The 17,309-nt window shown below is 45.8% G+C and overlaps 1 protein-coding gene across 13 annotated transcripts in view; it reads right to left on the bottom strand.

The window, feature by feature from the left end:
- Window positions 1-17,309, bottom strand: part of SCRIB (scribble planar cell polarity protein) — a gene marked incomplete in the record, with an annotated part of 447,609 nt that overhangs the window by 346,656 nt on the left and 83,644 nt on the right. For all 13 annotated transcript variants that reach the window (XM_029592269.1, XM_029592271.1, XM_029592272.1 and 10 more), the window contains 2 exon segments: window positions 618-696; window positions 4,927-5,044. In XM_029592269.1, the coding sequence (XP_029448129.1) occupies window positions 618-696; window positions 4,927-5,044 (197 nt within the window).

The raw sequence follows: 17,309 nt of genomic DNA, 5'->3' as shown, positions 1-17,309 counted from the left end.
ACCTAGACAGGGAAAAAAAAAAAAACCCTTTGTGCCAAAAGGAAAGACGGCAAAGGCAGGTTAATGTCCCCTCCCAGAAACCAAACAGAGCATCACCCAGCCCCAGCACGTCAACGCCGCCTCAGGCACGGCAGGAACCGCCTGGCCGCTACGATGCCTGCACTGGGCACCGGCCTGCTCAGCAGCCGGGAGCTCGGGGCACCTGCAGCTTAAGCTGCTTTTCCAGTAATATCACAAGGACAGATATTTGCACTTAGAGGAGTTTCTGCAATCCACCCTCTGTCACTCACACAGCCTGAACGGAAACATTTCAAAAGCACTGGCGCTGCTCGGTACGGTGGGGAGGGGGGGGGGGTCTCGCCCTGCTGCAATGCCACATGCTTTCCACAAGGTGGGAGCAGACCACCACCCTGACCTCTGGCTGGACATGCAAAGCACATCATGCACAACCCTCGCTCAGAGTGGCGGGAAGTTAACAGCAGCCGTCAGTCGCAGAGGTCAGAGAGCGAGGGAGCGAGACTGTCTCTGGTCCTAACACAGCTTGGCCTCGTCTGCAGTTACAGAGCCTCTAGCAGCAGCGGGGGGGGGGGGGGGGGGGGGGGGGGGGGGGGGCTTACCTGGAGAGGGGGTTCCCGCTGAAGTCAGCGATCTCCAAGGACTTGCAAAATTTGATGCTTTCTGGGATCTCTGGAATGTCTGCGGAGGAGGAAAAGCACAATTAAAGCAAAACCAGAAAACAATCGCAGAGCGCGCAGTGGAGCGTGGAGCACGGAGCACGGAACAAGAACCAGGCAGAGGGAGGAAGAGGGGATAGAGCACAGCGAGAGAAAGTTTAAAGCATAGCACTAAACAAGGGCCCTGGCAGAAGGCACGGATTACAATTTGCAGAGCCACTGACAATTATGTGTGGATTTCAATACAGGAATAGTAGGAGGTGTTGCAGGGTAGAAGTGAGGGGCATTGGTAGAGCTGTGTGTGAGGGTCTCAGTACAGGAATAGTAGGAGGTGTTGCAGGGCAGGAGTGAGATGCATTGGCAGAGCTGTGTGTGGAGGGTCTCAGTACTGGAATAGCAGGGGGTGCTGCAGGGCAGGAGTGAGATGCATTGGCAGAGCTGTGTGTGGAGGGTCTCAGTACTGGAATAGCAGGGGGTGCTGCAGGGCAGGAGTGAGATGCATTGGTAGAGCTGTGTGTGGAGGGTCTCAGTACTGGAATAGCAGGGGGTGCTGCAGGGCAGGAGTGAGATGCATTGGTAGAGCTGTGTGTGGAGGGTCTCAGTACTGGAATAGTAGGAGGTGTTGCAGGGTAGAAGTGAGATGCATTGGTAGAGCTGTGTGTGAGGGTCGCAGTACTGGAATAGCAGGGGGTGCTGCAGGGCAGGAGTGAGATGCATTGGTAGAGCTGTGTGTGGAGGGTCTCAGTACTGGAATAGCAGGGGGTACTGCAGGGCAGGAGTGAGATGCATTGGTAGAGCTGTGCGTGGAGGGTCTCAGTACTGGAATAGCAGGGGGTGCTGCAGGGCAGGAGTGAGATGCATTGGTAGAGCTGTGCGTGGAGGGTCTCAGTACTGGAATAGCAGGGGGTGCTGCAGGGCAGGAGTGAGGTGCACTGGCAGAGCTGTGCATGGAGGGTCTCAGTACTGGAATAGCAGGGGGTGCTGCAGGGCAGGAGTGAGATGCATTGGTAGAGCTGTGCGTGGAGGGTCTCAGTACTGGAATAGCAGGGGGTGCTGCAGGGCAGGAGTGAGATGCATTGGTAGAGCTGTGTGTGGAGGGTCTCAGTACTGGAATAGTAGGAGGTGTTGCAGGGTAGAAGTGAGATGCATTGGTAGAGCTGTGCGTGAGGGTCGCAGTACTGGAATAGCAGGGGGTGCTGCAGGGCAGGAGTGAGGTGCATTGGTAGAGCTGTGTGTGGAGGGTCTCAGTACTGGAATAGCAGGGGGTACTGCAGGGCAGGAGTGAGGTGCATTGGTAGAGCTGTGTGTGAGGGTCGCAGTACTGGAATAGCAGGGGGTGCTGCAGGGCAGGAGTGAGATGCATTGGTAGAGCTGTGTGTGAGGGTCGCAGTACTGGAATAGCAGGGGGTGCTGCAGGGCAGGAGTGAGATGCATTGTAGAGCTGTGTGTGGAGGGTCTCAGTACTGGAATAGCAGGGGGTGCTGCAGGGCAGGAGTGAGGTGCATTGGTAGAGCTGTGTGTGGAGGGTCTCAGTACTGGAATAGCAGGGGGTGCTGCAGGGCAGGAGTGAGGTGCATTGGTAGAGCTGTGTGTGGAGGGTCTCAGTACTGGAATAGCAGGGGGTACTGCAGGGCAGGAGTGAGATGCATTGGTAGAGCTGTGTGTGGAGGGTCTCAGTACTGGAATAGCAGGGGGTGCTGCAGGGCAGGAGTGAGATGCATTGGCAGAGCTGTGGGGGGAGGTCGCAGTACTGGAATAGCAGGGGGTGCTGCAGGGCAGGAGTGAGGTGCACTGGCAAAGAGTTGTCTAATGGTTAGAGCAGTAGGCTGCGAACCAGGGTCCAACTCCCATGCTACTCCTTGTGATTCTGGACAGGTCATTTCACCTTCCATTGCGTCAGGTACAAACTCAGCTTGTGAACACTCTGGGACAGGGAAATACCCTCAGTACCTGAATACAATCCAGTTTGACGTGCCAGAAAGTGGAATAGAAATCAAATAAATAATAGTGTGTTTGAAGGGGGGCCTCAATTACGGAGGGATAGCAGGCATGCTGCTCCCCCCTCCATGCCACTCTGGAGGATGGGGCGAAGAATACCCATCCCTCCCCAAAGCAGGAATGAGCAGCAGCAGGACCTGCAGAGCCAGGGCGTGACTGACTCTCCATATCTTCAGCCTTCCTCTTTCACCATTACACATCATATTCTTACATCTATCAGTACACCTCTCCATGCTGTACTCCTGCATGGGGCTCTGATGAAGATGCATGCACTCTTCAGCTGTCTGTGCTGTATTCACGCCCCATGTGATGCTGCATGGGGCTCTGAGGAAGATCTGCTCTTCAGCTGTCTGTGCTGTATCCTTGCTGTATATGTATCAGTGTGACTCCTGCATGGGGCACTGATGAAGATCCACTCTTCAGCTGTCCGTGCTGTATATGTATCAGTCTGACTCCTGCATGGGGCTCTGATGAAGATCCACTCTTCAGCTGTCCGTGCTGTATATGTATCAGTCTGACTCCTGCATGGGGCTCTGATGAAGATCCACTCTTCAGCTCTCCGTGCTGTATTCCTGCTTTACGTGTACCAGTGTGACACCTGCATGGGGCTCTGATGAAGATGCACTCTTCAGCTGTCCATGCTGTATTCCTGCTTTACGTGTACCAGTGTGACAACTGCATGGGGCTCTGAATAAGATCCACTCTTCAGCTGTCCGTGCTGTATATGTATCAGTCTGACTCCTGCATGGGGCTCTGAATAAGATCCACTCTTCAGCTGTCCGTGCTGTATCCTTGCTGTATATGTATCAGTGTGACTCCTGCATGGGGCTCTGATGAAGATGCACTCTTCAGCTGTCCGTGCTGTATTCCTGCTTTACGTATATCAGCGTAAGGCTTGCTTGGTGCAGCAGACACCTCGTTTACTGGTATTCATAAAATCTCAGAAATGGAATTGGTGGGCCAGTCTGGTGGCTCAGTGGCAATGCGAACCTCAGTTTGATTCTTGGCGCTGGTCTTCTGTGGTCCAAGATGGCTGGGGTAGTTCAGGAGGCAGCATCTCATCTTGGTTAAAGGAACTCACTTGGCGGGTAGCAGGAACAGAGCCTTTTACTCGGTGGCAACCTGGCTTTGGAGCGGGTCACCAAAACAGATCTTTCTGTGTGGTCCAGGAATTGGCAGGAAATTCCGGTAGAATTGGATTTTCCTCAAGCATTTAGGACCGACACGAGATTTCTCAATATTAATTTGCAGAGCTGTCCTGTCTGGGGACGTTTCAGGTCCTGATTTTAAGGTAGCCTTTGGGGGGGGGGGGGGGGGGGAGTCTGTGGGGATCAGGGCCGGGCTTTTGAGATGATGTTCTCTTAGCAAGATTGCTGGTCTAGGATGGTTACAGGCCGCTGTCCTCTGTAGATGTTCGTTAATGATTCTCTATGCTATTTTAATGATCTATTACGGAATAGTAGGTCATTAGCTATGATGCTTATGTTTACCTGGTTCTAATATTATAGATCACCTTGTGCAGCCTTTTGATTGAAAAGTTAAAGCCGACGGCCCCGGGGCTGACCAGAGAGGGGGTGCGGCCTCCAGGGCAAATAAAGCCGCACCCTCAGAGATTGAAGAGCAGAGGTGGGGAGGAACAGGTCACCTGCTCCCCCGGCCTCTCCTCCTCAGCTGCAGGGCCCAGAAGCTTCGTGCAGCCTGTGGTCGCAAACAGCCCTGCTCTGGAGATGGGAGAGAGAGAGGCAGCAGCGCCGGGACAGGGCACACCGAGAACCAGGAAGTAGCAGCAGCACTTCTTCTGTCGACTAATGCACGGGACCATCACCCCACAGTTAGCATCCCCTAAGGATGGCTCTGCATGGCCCCCAGCCTCAGGACTGGTGCTGAAATGATCAGATTAGGAACAGCAGGAGCGAGGGTCTGTTAAAATAAGGGAAAAAAATCCCCAGACAGCTGCAAAATAAGATTAATGGTACCAGCATCTCACCCTGCTTCTAACTGAACTGGGAGGGGGGGAAAAAAAACCCAAAACTACTGGGCCAGAAAAAATGGAATTTGTAAAATGTAGGTATCTTAATGATTTTGTGTGTCTAGGCTCCTTGTGTCTCTTCTGAGTAAGCGAGCGTGTGTTGTGCCAACAGCCACAGACCCAGCTGGACGGGAGTGACACTGCAGAGGGGTAAGGGAGAGGGATGGGATGGAGCAGAGACACAGCTTTCAGCGGCAGCACTGTGCGAGGAGGACGCAGCCTTACCGTTGCGAGAGATGTCCAGCTCCACCAGCTGCATGAAGTTGGCCACCTCCGGGGGCAGGCGCTGGATCTCGTTGTCGCTCAGGCCAAGCTTTCGCAGATTCAGCAGTCGAAAGAAGGGCTGCAGGAGAGAAGGAGAGGGCCGCGTCAGAATGACAATAACCAGTGCCCCCCCAGCTGCTGCCTCCCCCCCCCCTCAGGAGCTTAGCACAGCCAGAGGCTGCATTCACAGAGCTACACAGTACAGCATAAAATGCAAAACCTCAGGCCTTCAACGGGCCACGGGGAAAGGGACTAGCGGGCAAGCAGCAAGGACCTCCATCCCCCCTAATGACCAACACCCCAAGACAATGCAGAGCGTACAAAGCCAGCATCTCCTGCTCCTATGCCTTCTAAGTGTCACCGTATCACAGAGCATGGTGCTCCACTCCTTGTATCGCACATGAAAAATTACCTTAGCCTGCACATGTTTATGTTCATGCAAAGGAAGGACCAGCAGCAGCAAAGACCTTATCCTGGTTCTTTCCCTCTGCTCCTCACTGGGGGAGGGAGAGAGAGGATCAGTTCCCTCCCCCCGAGAGATCGGAGAGCACGCACTCACACACACAGGTAGGGCCCAGCGCCCTGCCACGCACCTCTCCTCACCCGAGGGCCATCTTAGTCCGGTACCTACAGCAGCAACAACATTAAAAAATAAGGTGCAGGGCCTGGGAGCCCGCACACGCACCCACAGCCCCTTCACCCACAGCGCCTCCTCCTGCTCAGGGGGCAGAGCCACCAGCTCCCAGGCCCAGGGGCTTTTCTGGTTATGGCGGCTTCTGTGGGGCCGGGCCAGCAGCAGGGCCGGCTATCGATTTCTGCTCTGCGTCGGTGGCAGGCCCGAATGGCAGCAGGGCGCCTTCAAACTGGGCTGGCCGACTCCAGGAACGATTCCCGAATAGCATGGGCTGGTGACCCCCCCAGAGTATTCTGTCCTCTCATCAACTCAACGGCAGCCTGACCCGCTCTCCCGGGGGGGGGATACGTAGCTGGAAATGCTGCTGTCAGGCTCGGGAGGGGTAATCATAAGTTGCCGATGCAAACGGATGTGCAGGCAAAGCACTCGGGGGGGGGGGGGGGGGGGGGGGGGGGGCCCGGGCTAGGAGTGAATGTGTCTGAAGAGGGTCTGGGCTGCTACGCTGGGGGGGGGGGGGGGGGGGGGGGCGGTAGGGAGAGGTTCCATATGGCTCAGCCAAAGCCTTTAATCCAGCTTTTTTTTATTTCCCCCCCCCCCCCCTTTTCATTCCCCGCTGCTCCGGGTTTTGTGTTATGGTGGGAACTCGCAGCTCTGGCTGAAAGGGAGGAAAAAAAAAAAGGGAAGTCCCAACACACAAGGGAGCAAATCCTCTGTAAGCCGCCCCTCCGCTGCCACACTCCCTGCACAAGTGCTCAGGCAGAGAGTTACTCCAGTCGTGAAAGAAGCAGAGGTCGCCCCGGTGCATTTAACCGAAGAGCAGAGGGAGATAAACCATTCCAAACTGCCCACTTCAACCACTGGCAGGCTGTGGGGACACAATTTAAAAAAAAAATAATAATAATAATCACCACACAATGGCAGAAACCTAAAAACTAAAAAAACGGGGGCATTAGAATGCATAGCACTGAATCTCAGAGAATAACCAATGGGCCACGGATAGCATAGTGCAGGTCAAAATGGGGAAGGAGGATGTCAGAGCCAATCAGGATAAAAAGTTTTGCAGGAGATAAAATGCACTGTGAAATCTCCATGGGTAGAAATTCCACGTACGATGTGGACGGTGGTAGAGTAACCACCGTCCGGCCTAGCCAGGATGAAGAGAATGTGGAATGCTAACACCACTCAGGCAACTCAAATAATTCAAAATTTCAATTATCCCAATATCAATTGGGTAAATGTCTCAGCGGGACATTCTCAATGACAAATGACTGCTTCACGGAGAAGCTGGTCCTGGAACCGGTCAGAGAGGAGAATAATTGTGGAGGTGCCAGTTGGCAACAGTGATCACTAAGTAAACAAATTTAACAAAACCACTGAAGGGAGGACCATTAAGCAAAACTACCGCAGAAGCATGTAACTTTATAAAGACTATGAAAATTAGTTAGAAAATACACTAAAGGAATGGTTGCAAAGGTTAAAAGTTTGCATGTGGCATGAACACTGTTTAAAGACATCTAGGAAGCCCAGACTAAATGTATTCCATGCATTATAAAAGCTAGAAAGAAACGACTGCCAGCATAACTGAATGGTGAACGTCTTTCAAAAACTGGAAGCTGGATCCAAAACGAAGAAAACAGGCAAGCGCATAAGCACTGGCAAGTTAGAGGTAAAGCATTAATAAGGCAAGCCAAATAAGAATTTGAAAAGAAGGCTTGCCTAAGAGGCTAAAACTCAGAAGAAAAACTTTCAAGAATTTTTGAAGCAAGGTGGCTGTGAAGGAGTCAGTCACTAGATAAAGGTAAAAGGAATGCTCAAGAAAGCCAAGACCACAGCAGAAAAGCTAAATTAATTCTTTGCTTCAATATTTGGAAAAATTCTCTCAAGTGTGGTGATTCGAGTAACTGAATCAAATCACAGTGAACCAAGAAGATGCACTAGAGCAAATCAACAAACTTAAGACAGCAGGGTGGTCTGGTCCTCAAGAACCATAAACCAACCTGTTTTTCAGGATACTCTCATGCTCTCATGAGCATGAGACAGATTTCCATAAATTAAGGCAGCATGCATGCATGTAATTTCTCATATACATAGTCATTGGGTTATTTATTTTTTTATTTAAAATATTTATTACCCATCCTTTCAAGGTTCAGGGCAGTTATCCTGAAAATATGACTGGTATGTGGCCTTGAGGATTAGAGTTGGATTCTCCAGCTAAAAAGTAACAAATCACCAGAACCGGATGGGGCATACACCTCAGACTTCTGTAAGAACTTGAAAATGAAGTTGCAGACTTATTACTAGTAATATCTAACTTCTTATTCAAATCAGCTATGGTCCTCAAGGACTGAAGGATAGCCAACAATGTTCATTAAAAAAAAAAAAAAAAAAAAAGCTCTAGGAGTGATTCACAACATTACAGCCCAGAGAGCCTGATAACAGTGCTAGGCAAAATGGTAGATGCTATTCTGCAGAACAAAAGCACAGACTGATGGGACAGTGCCAACATAGGTTTAACAAAAGGAAATCTTACCTTACAGATCTGTTAAGGTTGTTTTGAAGGGTTAAACATGTTGACAAGGATGAATAGGTTGATATAGTCTACCAGGATTTTCAGAGACTCATCAGGAAATTAAAAAGTTATGGGATAGGAGGCAATGCCTACGTGAACTGGTAACTAGCTAAATGATACAAAACAGAGTAGGACAAAATGGTTATTTCTCTCAGTGGAGAAAGGTAGACACTGCAGTGACCCAGGGATCTGTACTGGAACTGGTGCTTTTTAATATATTTAGAAATGATCTGGAAAAGGGAGTGAAGAATGAGGTGATCAAATCTGTAGACAACCCAAAATTATTCAAAGTTGTTAGATCACGAGCAGATTGTGAGAAATTGCAAGAGGACTTTGCAAGACTGGAGGACTGGGTGTCTAAATGGCAGATGAAATTTAATGAAGACAAATGCAAAGTGATGCACGTAGAGAAGAAAAATCCAAACTACGGATGCTGGACTCCATATTAGATGTCACCACCCAGGAAAAAGATCTTGGAATCAGTGTGGATAATACTTTAAAATCCTTGGCCCAGTGCACGGTGGCAGTCAAAAAAAAGCAATGTTAGGTATTATTAGGAAAGGAATGGAAAATAAAACAAAGGATTTCATAATGCATCTCTCAATCCATGGTGCAAGTGTACCTTGATTGTTATGTGCAGTTCTAGTCACCTCATCTCAAAAAAAAAAAAAAAAAAGGAGATATGGTGGCGCTAAATGCCACCATATCTCCTCCACCCGTATACTCCTCCGCCCGTATACTCACTAACACCTCCGCCCGTATACTCACTAACACCAGGAGAAGAGAACACATAACCCCTATCCTGATGGGCCTCCACTGGCTGCCCATCCACTTCAGAATAATCTACAAGGCCATTCTCACCATTTTCAAAAACATCCATCAATTAGCCCCAATTGATCTCCATATCCCCCTCCGATTACACCATTCAACAAGACCGACAAGAGATGCTTACAAAGGAACACTTCAAGTACCTCCAGCCAAAACTACCAGACACATCACGCTTAGAGATCGGGCCTTCTCCACAGCCGGTCCAACATTATGGAACTCCATTCCCCCGGATCTTAGAATGGAACCCAGCATCTCAACATTCAAGAAAAGACTCAAGACCTGGCTGTTCATGCAGGCCTTTCCTAACTCCAACTCCATCTAACTCCCTTCATTCAACACGCTCCGCTAGTATTAGCATTAATAGCCTCCTCTTACAATGTTGTTATATTTATATAATTACCTGATCTACATTTCCCTTCTTACTCCAAGTTATTGATTCCCTGTTACATGTAACTGCTTTTCTGCACCATTGTTCAAATTGTATAGTTTATTATAATCGCACCCCTGTTTCTTGTGAACCAGCATGATGGGACTAGCGTCTTGAATGTTGGTATATAAAAAAACTTAAATAAATAAATAAATAGAAAAAGTACAGAGAAGGGCGACAAATATGATAAAGGGGCTGGACGACTGTCCTACGAGGGAAAACGAAAGGGATTAGGGCTTGGCAGCCTGGAGAAGAGATGGCCGAGGGGAGATATGATAGAGGACAATAAATCATGGAGTAGGGTGGAAGGGGTAAGCAGGAAATGGTTATTTGTCCTGTCAAATAGTGTAAGATTAGGGGACACTCATTGAAGCTTATAGGCAGCACATTTAAAACAAATTGGACAAAGTATTTTTTCACTCAGCGCACAATTAAACTGTGAAATGTCTTGCTAGAGGATATGTAAAGACAGTTAGCATAGGTGGGTTTAGAGAGAGTTTGGACAATTTCCGAGAGGAAAAGTCCATAAACCATTATTAACCATGTAGATTTTGGGAAGTCTCTGTTTATCTCTGTTTACATGAGCAAGAAGGATTGGGCCTATTCCTTCGGACCTCACCGGGTACTTGTGACCTGGATGGGCCACTGTTGGAAACAGGATGCTGGGATCAATGGACCTTTGGTATGATCCAGTTTGGATTTCTCATATTTCATCTCTTCTAGTCGTGGTGCTGCCTATAACACCTCCTACATGCAGACATATATTTAGTCGTCAGACAGGCCAAAAGAGAATTTGAGAACATCACCCTGTTGTAGCAGGAAGTGATCCTGTAGCAAGGACCTGCTCTCCAAGTGATGTATTGTCCTCTCACACTGAGGACAAGTCTCCCAGGGCTACTGCCCAGGAGTGAAGGGTTAGGCCGGCCATCATAGTTGGTGATTCGATTATCAGAAATGTAGATAGCAGGGAGGCTGGTGGGCGTGAGGATCGCCTGGTAACATGCCTACCTGGTGCTAAGGTGGCAGACTTCACGTGTCACCTAGATAGGATTATAGACAGTACTGGGGAGAAGCCGGCTGTCGTGGTACATGTGGGCACCAACGACATAGGAAAATGTGGGAGAGAGGTTCTGGAAACCAAATTTAGGATTCTAGATAGGAAGCTGAAGTCCAGAACCTCCAGGCTGGCATTCTCTGAAATGCTCCCTGTTCCATGTGCAGGTCCCCAGAGGCAGGCAGAGCTCCAGAGTTTCAATGTGTGGATGAGATGATGGTGCAGGGAAGAGGGATTCAGCTTTGAAAGGAACTGGGGAAACCTTTGGGGAAAGGGGAGACTTTTCCAAAAGGATGGGCTCCACCTTAACCAGAGTGGAACCAAGCTGCTGGCACTAACTTTCAAAAAGGAGATAGAGCAGCTTTTAAACTAGAACAAGGGGGAAAGCCGACAGTCACTCAGCAGTGCATGGTTGGGAGAAATGTATCCTTCAAGGATACTAATGAAACAGGAGAGTTAGGGCATCCCAACAGAGAGGTTCCAATAAAAGCAAACATAGTCCATATGCCTATATGTAAAAAAATCACCAAAGCTAATTATTTCCGAATTATCCCAAACAACTGAAAAGCAGGTTGTTAAATCAAGCAAAAACCATACTTTGAAATGTCTGTATGCCAATGCCAGAAGTCTAAGTAGTAAGATGGGAGAGTTAGTGTTTAGCAGTAAATGATGAGATTGACATAATTGGCATCACAGAGACTTGGTGGAAGGAGGATAACCAATGGGACAGTGCTATATCAGGGAATAAATTATATCGCAATGATAGGGAGGATCAAATTGGTGGGGGTGTGGCACTTTATGTCCGGGAGGGTATAGAGTCCAACAGAATAAAGATCATACAAGAAACTAAATGCTCGGTAGAATCTATATGGGTAGAAATCCCATGTGTGTTGGGTAAGAGTATAGTGATAGGAGTATACTACCGTCCACCTGGACAAAATGGTCAGACAGATGATGAAATGCTAAGAGAAATCAGGGAAGCTACCAATTTGGCAGTGCAATAATAATGGGAGATTTCAATTACCCCAAAATCGACTGGGTAAATGTAACATCAGGACTTGCTAGAGACAAAATTCCTGGGTGTAATAAATGACTGCTTCATGGAGCAATTGGTTCAGGAACCAACAAGAGAGGGAGCTATTTTAGATTTAATTCTTAGTGGAACGCAGGATTTGGTGAGCGAGGTAACGGTGGTGGGGCCTCTTGGCAACAGTGATCATAACATGATCAAATTTAAACTAATAACTGGAAAAGGAACAATAAGTAAATCTGTAGCTCTAACACTAAACTTTCAAAAGGGAAACTTTGATAAAATGAGGAAAATAGTTAGAAAAAACTGAAAGGTGCAGCTGCAAAGGTTAAAAGTGTTCAACAGGCTTGGACATTGTTTAAAAATACAATCCTAGAGGCGCAGTACATATGTATTCCACATATTAAGAAAGGTGGAAAGAAGGCAAAACAATTACCGTCATGGTTAAAAGGTGAGGTGAAGGAGGCTATTTTAGCCAAAACAAATCCTTCAAAAACTGGAAGGATCCATCTGAAGAAAATAGGATAAAACATAAGCATTGTCAAGTTAAGTGTAAAAAATTGCTAAGACAGGCAAAGAGAGAATTTGGAATGAAGTTGGCCATAGAGGCAAAAACTCATAATAAAAACATTTTTAAATATATCCGAAGCAAGAAACCTGTGAGGGAGTCGGTTGGACCATTAGATGACGGAGTGGTTAAAGGGGCTCTTAGGGAAGATAAGGCCATGGCAGAAAGACTAAATGAATTCTTTGCTTCTGTATTTACTAATGAGGATGTTGGGGAGTTACCAGTTCCGGAGATGGTTTTCAGGGGCGATGAGGCGACGAACTGAATGAAATCACTGTGAACCTGGAAGATGTAGTAGGCCAGATTGACAAACTAAAAAGTAGCATATCACCTGGACCGGATGGTATGCATCCTAGGGTACTGAAGGAACTCAAAAATGAAATTTCACACCTATTAGTTAAAATTTGTAACCTATTATTAAAATCATCCATTGTACCAGAAGACTGGAGGGTGGCCAATATAACCCCAATATTTAAAAAAGGCTCCAGGGGTGATCCGGGTAACTATAGACCAGTGAGCTTGACTTCAGTGCCGGGAAAAATAATGGAAACTATTCTCAAGATCAAAATCGTAGAGCATATAGAAAGACATGGTTTAATGGAACACAGTCAACATGGATTTATCGAAGGGAAGTCTTGCCTAACAAATCTGCTTCATTTTTTTGAAGGGGTTAATAAACATGTGGATAAAGGTGAACCGGTAGATGTAGTGTATTTGGATTTTCAGAAGGCGTTTGACAAAGTCCCTCATGAGAGGCTTCTAAGAAAACTAAAAAGTCATGGGATAGGAGGCGATGTCCTTTCGTGGATTACAAACTGGTTAAAAGACAGGAAACAGAGAATAGGATTAAATGGTCAATTTTCTCAGTGGAAAAGGGTAAACAGTGGAGTGCCTTAGGGATCTGTACTTGGACCGGTACTTTTCAATATATATATATATATATATATATAAATGATCTGGAAAAGAATACGACGAGTGAGGATATCAAATTTGCGGATGACATAATTATTCAGAGTAGTTAATTCACAAGCGGACTGTGATATATTACAGGAGGACCTTGCAAGACTGGAAGATTGGGCATCCAAATGGCAGATGAAATTTAATGTGGACAAGTGCAACGTGTTGCATATCGGGAAAAATAACCCTTGCTGTAGTTACATGATGTTAGGTTCCATATTAGGAGCTATCATCCAGGAAAAAGATCTAGGCATCATAGTGGATAATACTTTAAAATCATCGGCTCGGTGTGCTGCAGCAGTCAAAAAAGCAAACAGAATGTTAGGAATTATTATTAATAAAACGGAAAACGTCATATTGCCTCTATATCGCTCCATGGTGAGACCGCACCTTGAATACTGTGTACAATTCTGGTCGCCGCATCTCAAAAAAAAAAAAAAAAAAAGTTGCAATGGAGAAGAACAACCAAAATGATAAAGGGAATGGAACAGCTCCCCTACGAGGAAAGACTGAAGAGGTTAAGACTGTTCAGCTTGGAGAAGAGACGGCTGAGGGGGGATATGATAGAGGTCTTTAAGATCATGAGAGGTCTTGAATGAGTAGATGTGACTCGGTTATTTACACTTTTGAATAATAGAAGGACTAGGGGGCATTCCATGAAGTTAGCAAGTAACACATTTAAGACTAATCGGAGAAAATTCTTTTTCACTCAACGCACAATAAAGCTCTGGAATTTGTTGCCAGAGGATGTGGTTAGTGCAGTTAGTGTAGCTGGGTTCAAAAAAGGATTGGATAAGTTCTTGGAGGAGAAGTCCATTAATGGCTATTAATCAATTTTACTTAGGGAATAGCCACTGCTATTAATTGCATCAGTAGCATGGGATCTTCTTAGTGTTTGGGTACTTGCCAGGTTCTTGTGGCCTGGTTTGGCCTCTGTTGGAAACAGGATGCTGGGCTTGATGGACCCTTGATCTGACCCAGCATGGCAATTTCTTATGTTCTAAAAAGCTTGCCATTAAGGCAAACACTAATAAAAGCTTTTTCAAGAACATTCAGAGCAAAAACTCTTTGAGGGAATCATCTGGGCCACTAAATGAGAGAGGCAAAAGGGGTGCTCAGGGTGGACGAGGAATAGCAGCAAAACTGGAAGAGTTTTTTGCCTCAGTCTTCATGGAAGAAGCTGTTGAGAACATATCCACACCCGATTCATTCTTTGTTGGTGATGATTCTGAGCAACTGAAACAAATAACTATCATAATGGAGAATGTAATAGATCAAACTGACAAACTAAAGAGTAACAAATCACCAGATTTAGATGGCATCCACCTCAGAGTTCTAGAAGAATTAAAAGATGAAATTGCTAACTTGTCACTTGTAACTTATTTAAAACAGCCATCCATCTGAAGACTGGAAGATGGCCAATATGACACTGATTTTTAAAAATGAGTCCAGGGATGATCCAGGAAACTATAGACTGATGAGCCTGACATCAGTGCTAGGCAAAATGGTAGAAGCCATTCTTAAAAACAAGAGCACTGAGATAGCTTAATGGGGAAGCAGATTGTGATAAATTGCAGGAGGACCTTGTGAGACTGGAAAATTGGGCATCCAAATGGCAAATGAAATTTAAGTGGATAAGTGCAAGGTGATGCATATAGGGAAAAATAACCCTTGCTGTATTTACATAATGTTAGGTTCTATCTTAGGAGTTACCACCCAGGAAAGAGATCTAGGTGTCATAGTGGATAACACATTGAAATCGTCGGCTCAGTGTGCTGCGGCAGTCAAAAAAGCAAACAGAATGTTAGGAATTATTAGGAAGGGAATGGTGAATAAAACGGAAAATGTCATATTTCTGTATCGCTCCATGGTGAGACCGCACCTTGAATACTGTGTACAATTCTGGTCACCACATCTCAAAAAAGATATAGTTGTGATGGAGAAGGTACAGAGAAGGGTGACCAAAATGATAAGGGGAATGGAACAGCTCCGCTATGAGGAAAGACTAAAGAGGTTAGGACAGTTCAGCTTGGAGAAGAGATGGCTGAGGGGGGATATGATAGAGGTGTTTAAAATCATGAGAGGTCTAGAATGGGTAGATGTGAATCAGTTATTTACTCTTTCGGATAGTAGAAAGACTAGGGGGCACTCCATGAAATTAGCATGGGGCACATTTAAAACAAATCTGAGAACGTTTTTTCACTCAACGCACAAACTCACTCTGGAATTTGTTGCCAGAGGATGTAGTTAGTGCAGTTAGGTTTAAAAAAGGTTTGGTTAAGTTCTTGGAGGAGTAGTCTATTACCTTCTATTAATCAAGTTGATTTAGAAAATAGCCACTGCTATTACTAGCAACAGTAGCATGGAATATACTTAGTTTTTGGGTACTTGCCAGGTACTTATAGCCTGGATTGGCTACTGTTGGACACAGGATGCTGGGCTTGATGGACCCTTGGTCTGACCCAGCATGGCAATTTCTTACATTCTTAAGGGTCAACATAGTTTTAAGCAAGGGGAAGTCTTGCCTTTCCAATCTTTTAGAATTTTTGAAGGTGTAAACAAACATGAAGATAAAGGGGAGCTGGTTGATATAATGCAGGGGTGGCCAACTCCAGGTCTCGAGACACAAATAGGCTTCACTTTCAGGATATCCACAATGAATATGCATGAAATATATTTGCATCTAATGGAGGCAGTATATGGAAATCTCTTTCATAAATATTCATTGTGGATATGTTGAAAACAGGACTATTTTGGCAACTGAGAAACAGATAAAGTGTATTTGTCAGATGCATTCTGAAAATCCAAAGTCCCCCCATTGAGAGATTTCGCAGGAAATTAAAGAGTCATGGAATAAGAGGCAGAGTGCTGTTGAGAACTGGTAAGTGGTTAAAAAGGCTGAAAACAGAGGGTAAGACTAATAGGTCCGTTTTCCATATGGAAAAAGTCATTAGTGGATTACCACAGGGATTGGTACTGGGACCTGTGTTTAATATATTCGTAAATCTGGAAAAGGGAAGGACGAGCAAGGTGATCAGATTTGCAGATGACAAAATTATTCAAAGTTGTTAAAAAAAAAAAAAAAAAAAAAAACGCAAGCAGTGGATTCTGAGGAACTGCAGACGGACCTTGTGAAACTAGGAGAGTGGGCAACTGAATGGCAGATGAAATTTAATGTAGAAAAGTGCAAAGTGATGCACAAAGGGAAAAAATCCCAACTACAGGTACACAATGCTGGGTTCTGTATTGGGAGTCACCACCAAAGGCAAAAGACCTTGGAGTCCTTGTGGACAATACGCTGAAGACTTTGGCTCAGTGTGTGCTGCGGCAATCAAAAAAAAAGCAAAGAGAAGGTTAGGAATGATCTGAAAAGGAATGGAGAATAAAATGGAAAATACCATAATACCTCTGTATCAAGCCATCGTGCAAATACACCTTGAAGATTGTGTGAAGTTTTGGTTCTTGGCCGTAGAGGCAAAGACTCACAAAAACTTTTAATATATCTGAAGCAGAAAGCCTGCGAGGGAGTCTGTTGGACCATTAGATGATTGAAGGGGTTAAAGAGGCACTTGGGGAAGATAAGGCCATCGCAGAAAGATTAAATGATTTCTTTGTTTCGGTGTTTACTGAAGATGATGATGGGGAGATACCTGCTCTGGAGACAGTTTCAAAGGTGATGATTCAGATGAACTGAACCAAATTACAGTGAACCTGCAAGATGTGGTAAGCCAAACTGACAAACTGAAGAGTAGGAAATCACCTAGACCAGATGGCATAAACCTCAGGGTTCTGAAAGAACTAAAACATGAAATTTCAGACCTACTTCAATTAATTTGTAACCTATCATTAAAATCATCCATTATACCTGAAGACTGGAAGATGGCCAATGTAACCCTGATATTTAGAAAGGCACCAAGGGTGAACCGGGAAACTATAGACTGGTGAGCCTGACTTCACTGCCAGGAAAAATCATGGAAACTGTTATAAAGAATAAAATCACAAAACATTTAGACAGACATGATTTAATGGAACAAAGTTAGCATGGATTACCCAAGGGAAGTCTTGCCTCACAAATCTCCTACATTTTATGAAGGAGTGAATAAGCATGTGGAAAAAGGTGAACTGGAAGATGTGGTGTATCTGGATTTTCAGATGGTGCTCGATAAAGTCCTGCATGAGAGGCTTCTAAGAAAAAAAAAAAATCATGGGATAGGAGGCAATGTCGTTTTGTGGATTGCAAGGTGGTTAAAAGACAAGAAAGAGTAGGATTAAATGGT

The sequence above is a fragment of the Rhinatrema bivittatum genome, chromosome 2, assembly GCF_901001135.1.
Source record: "Rhinatrema bivittatum chromosome 2, aRhiBiv1.1, whole genome shotgun sequence".
Taxonomy (NCBI): Eukaryota; Metazoa; Chordata; class Amphibia; order Gymnophiona; family Rhinatrematidae; genus Rhinatrema; species Rhinatrema bivittatum.
This window is presented reverse-complemented; position numbering and strand designations above follow the sequence as displayed.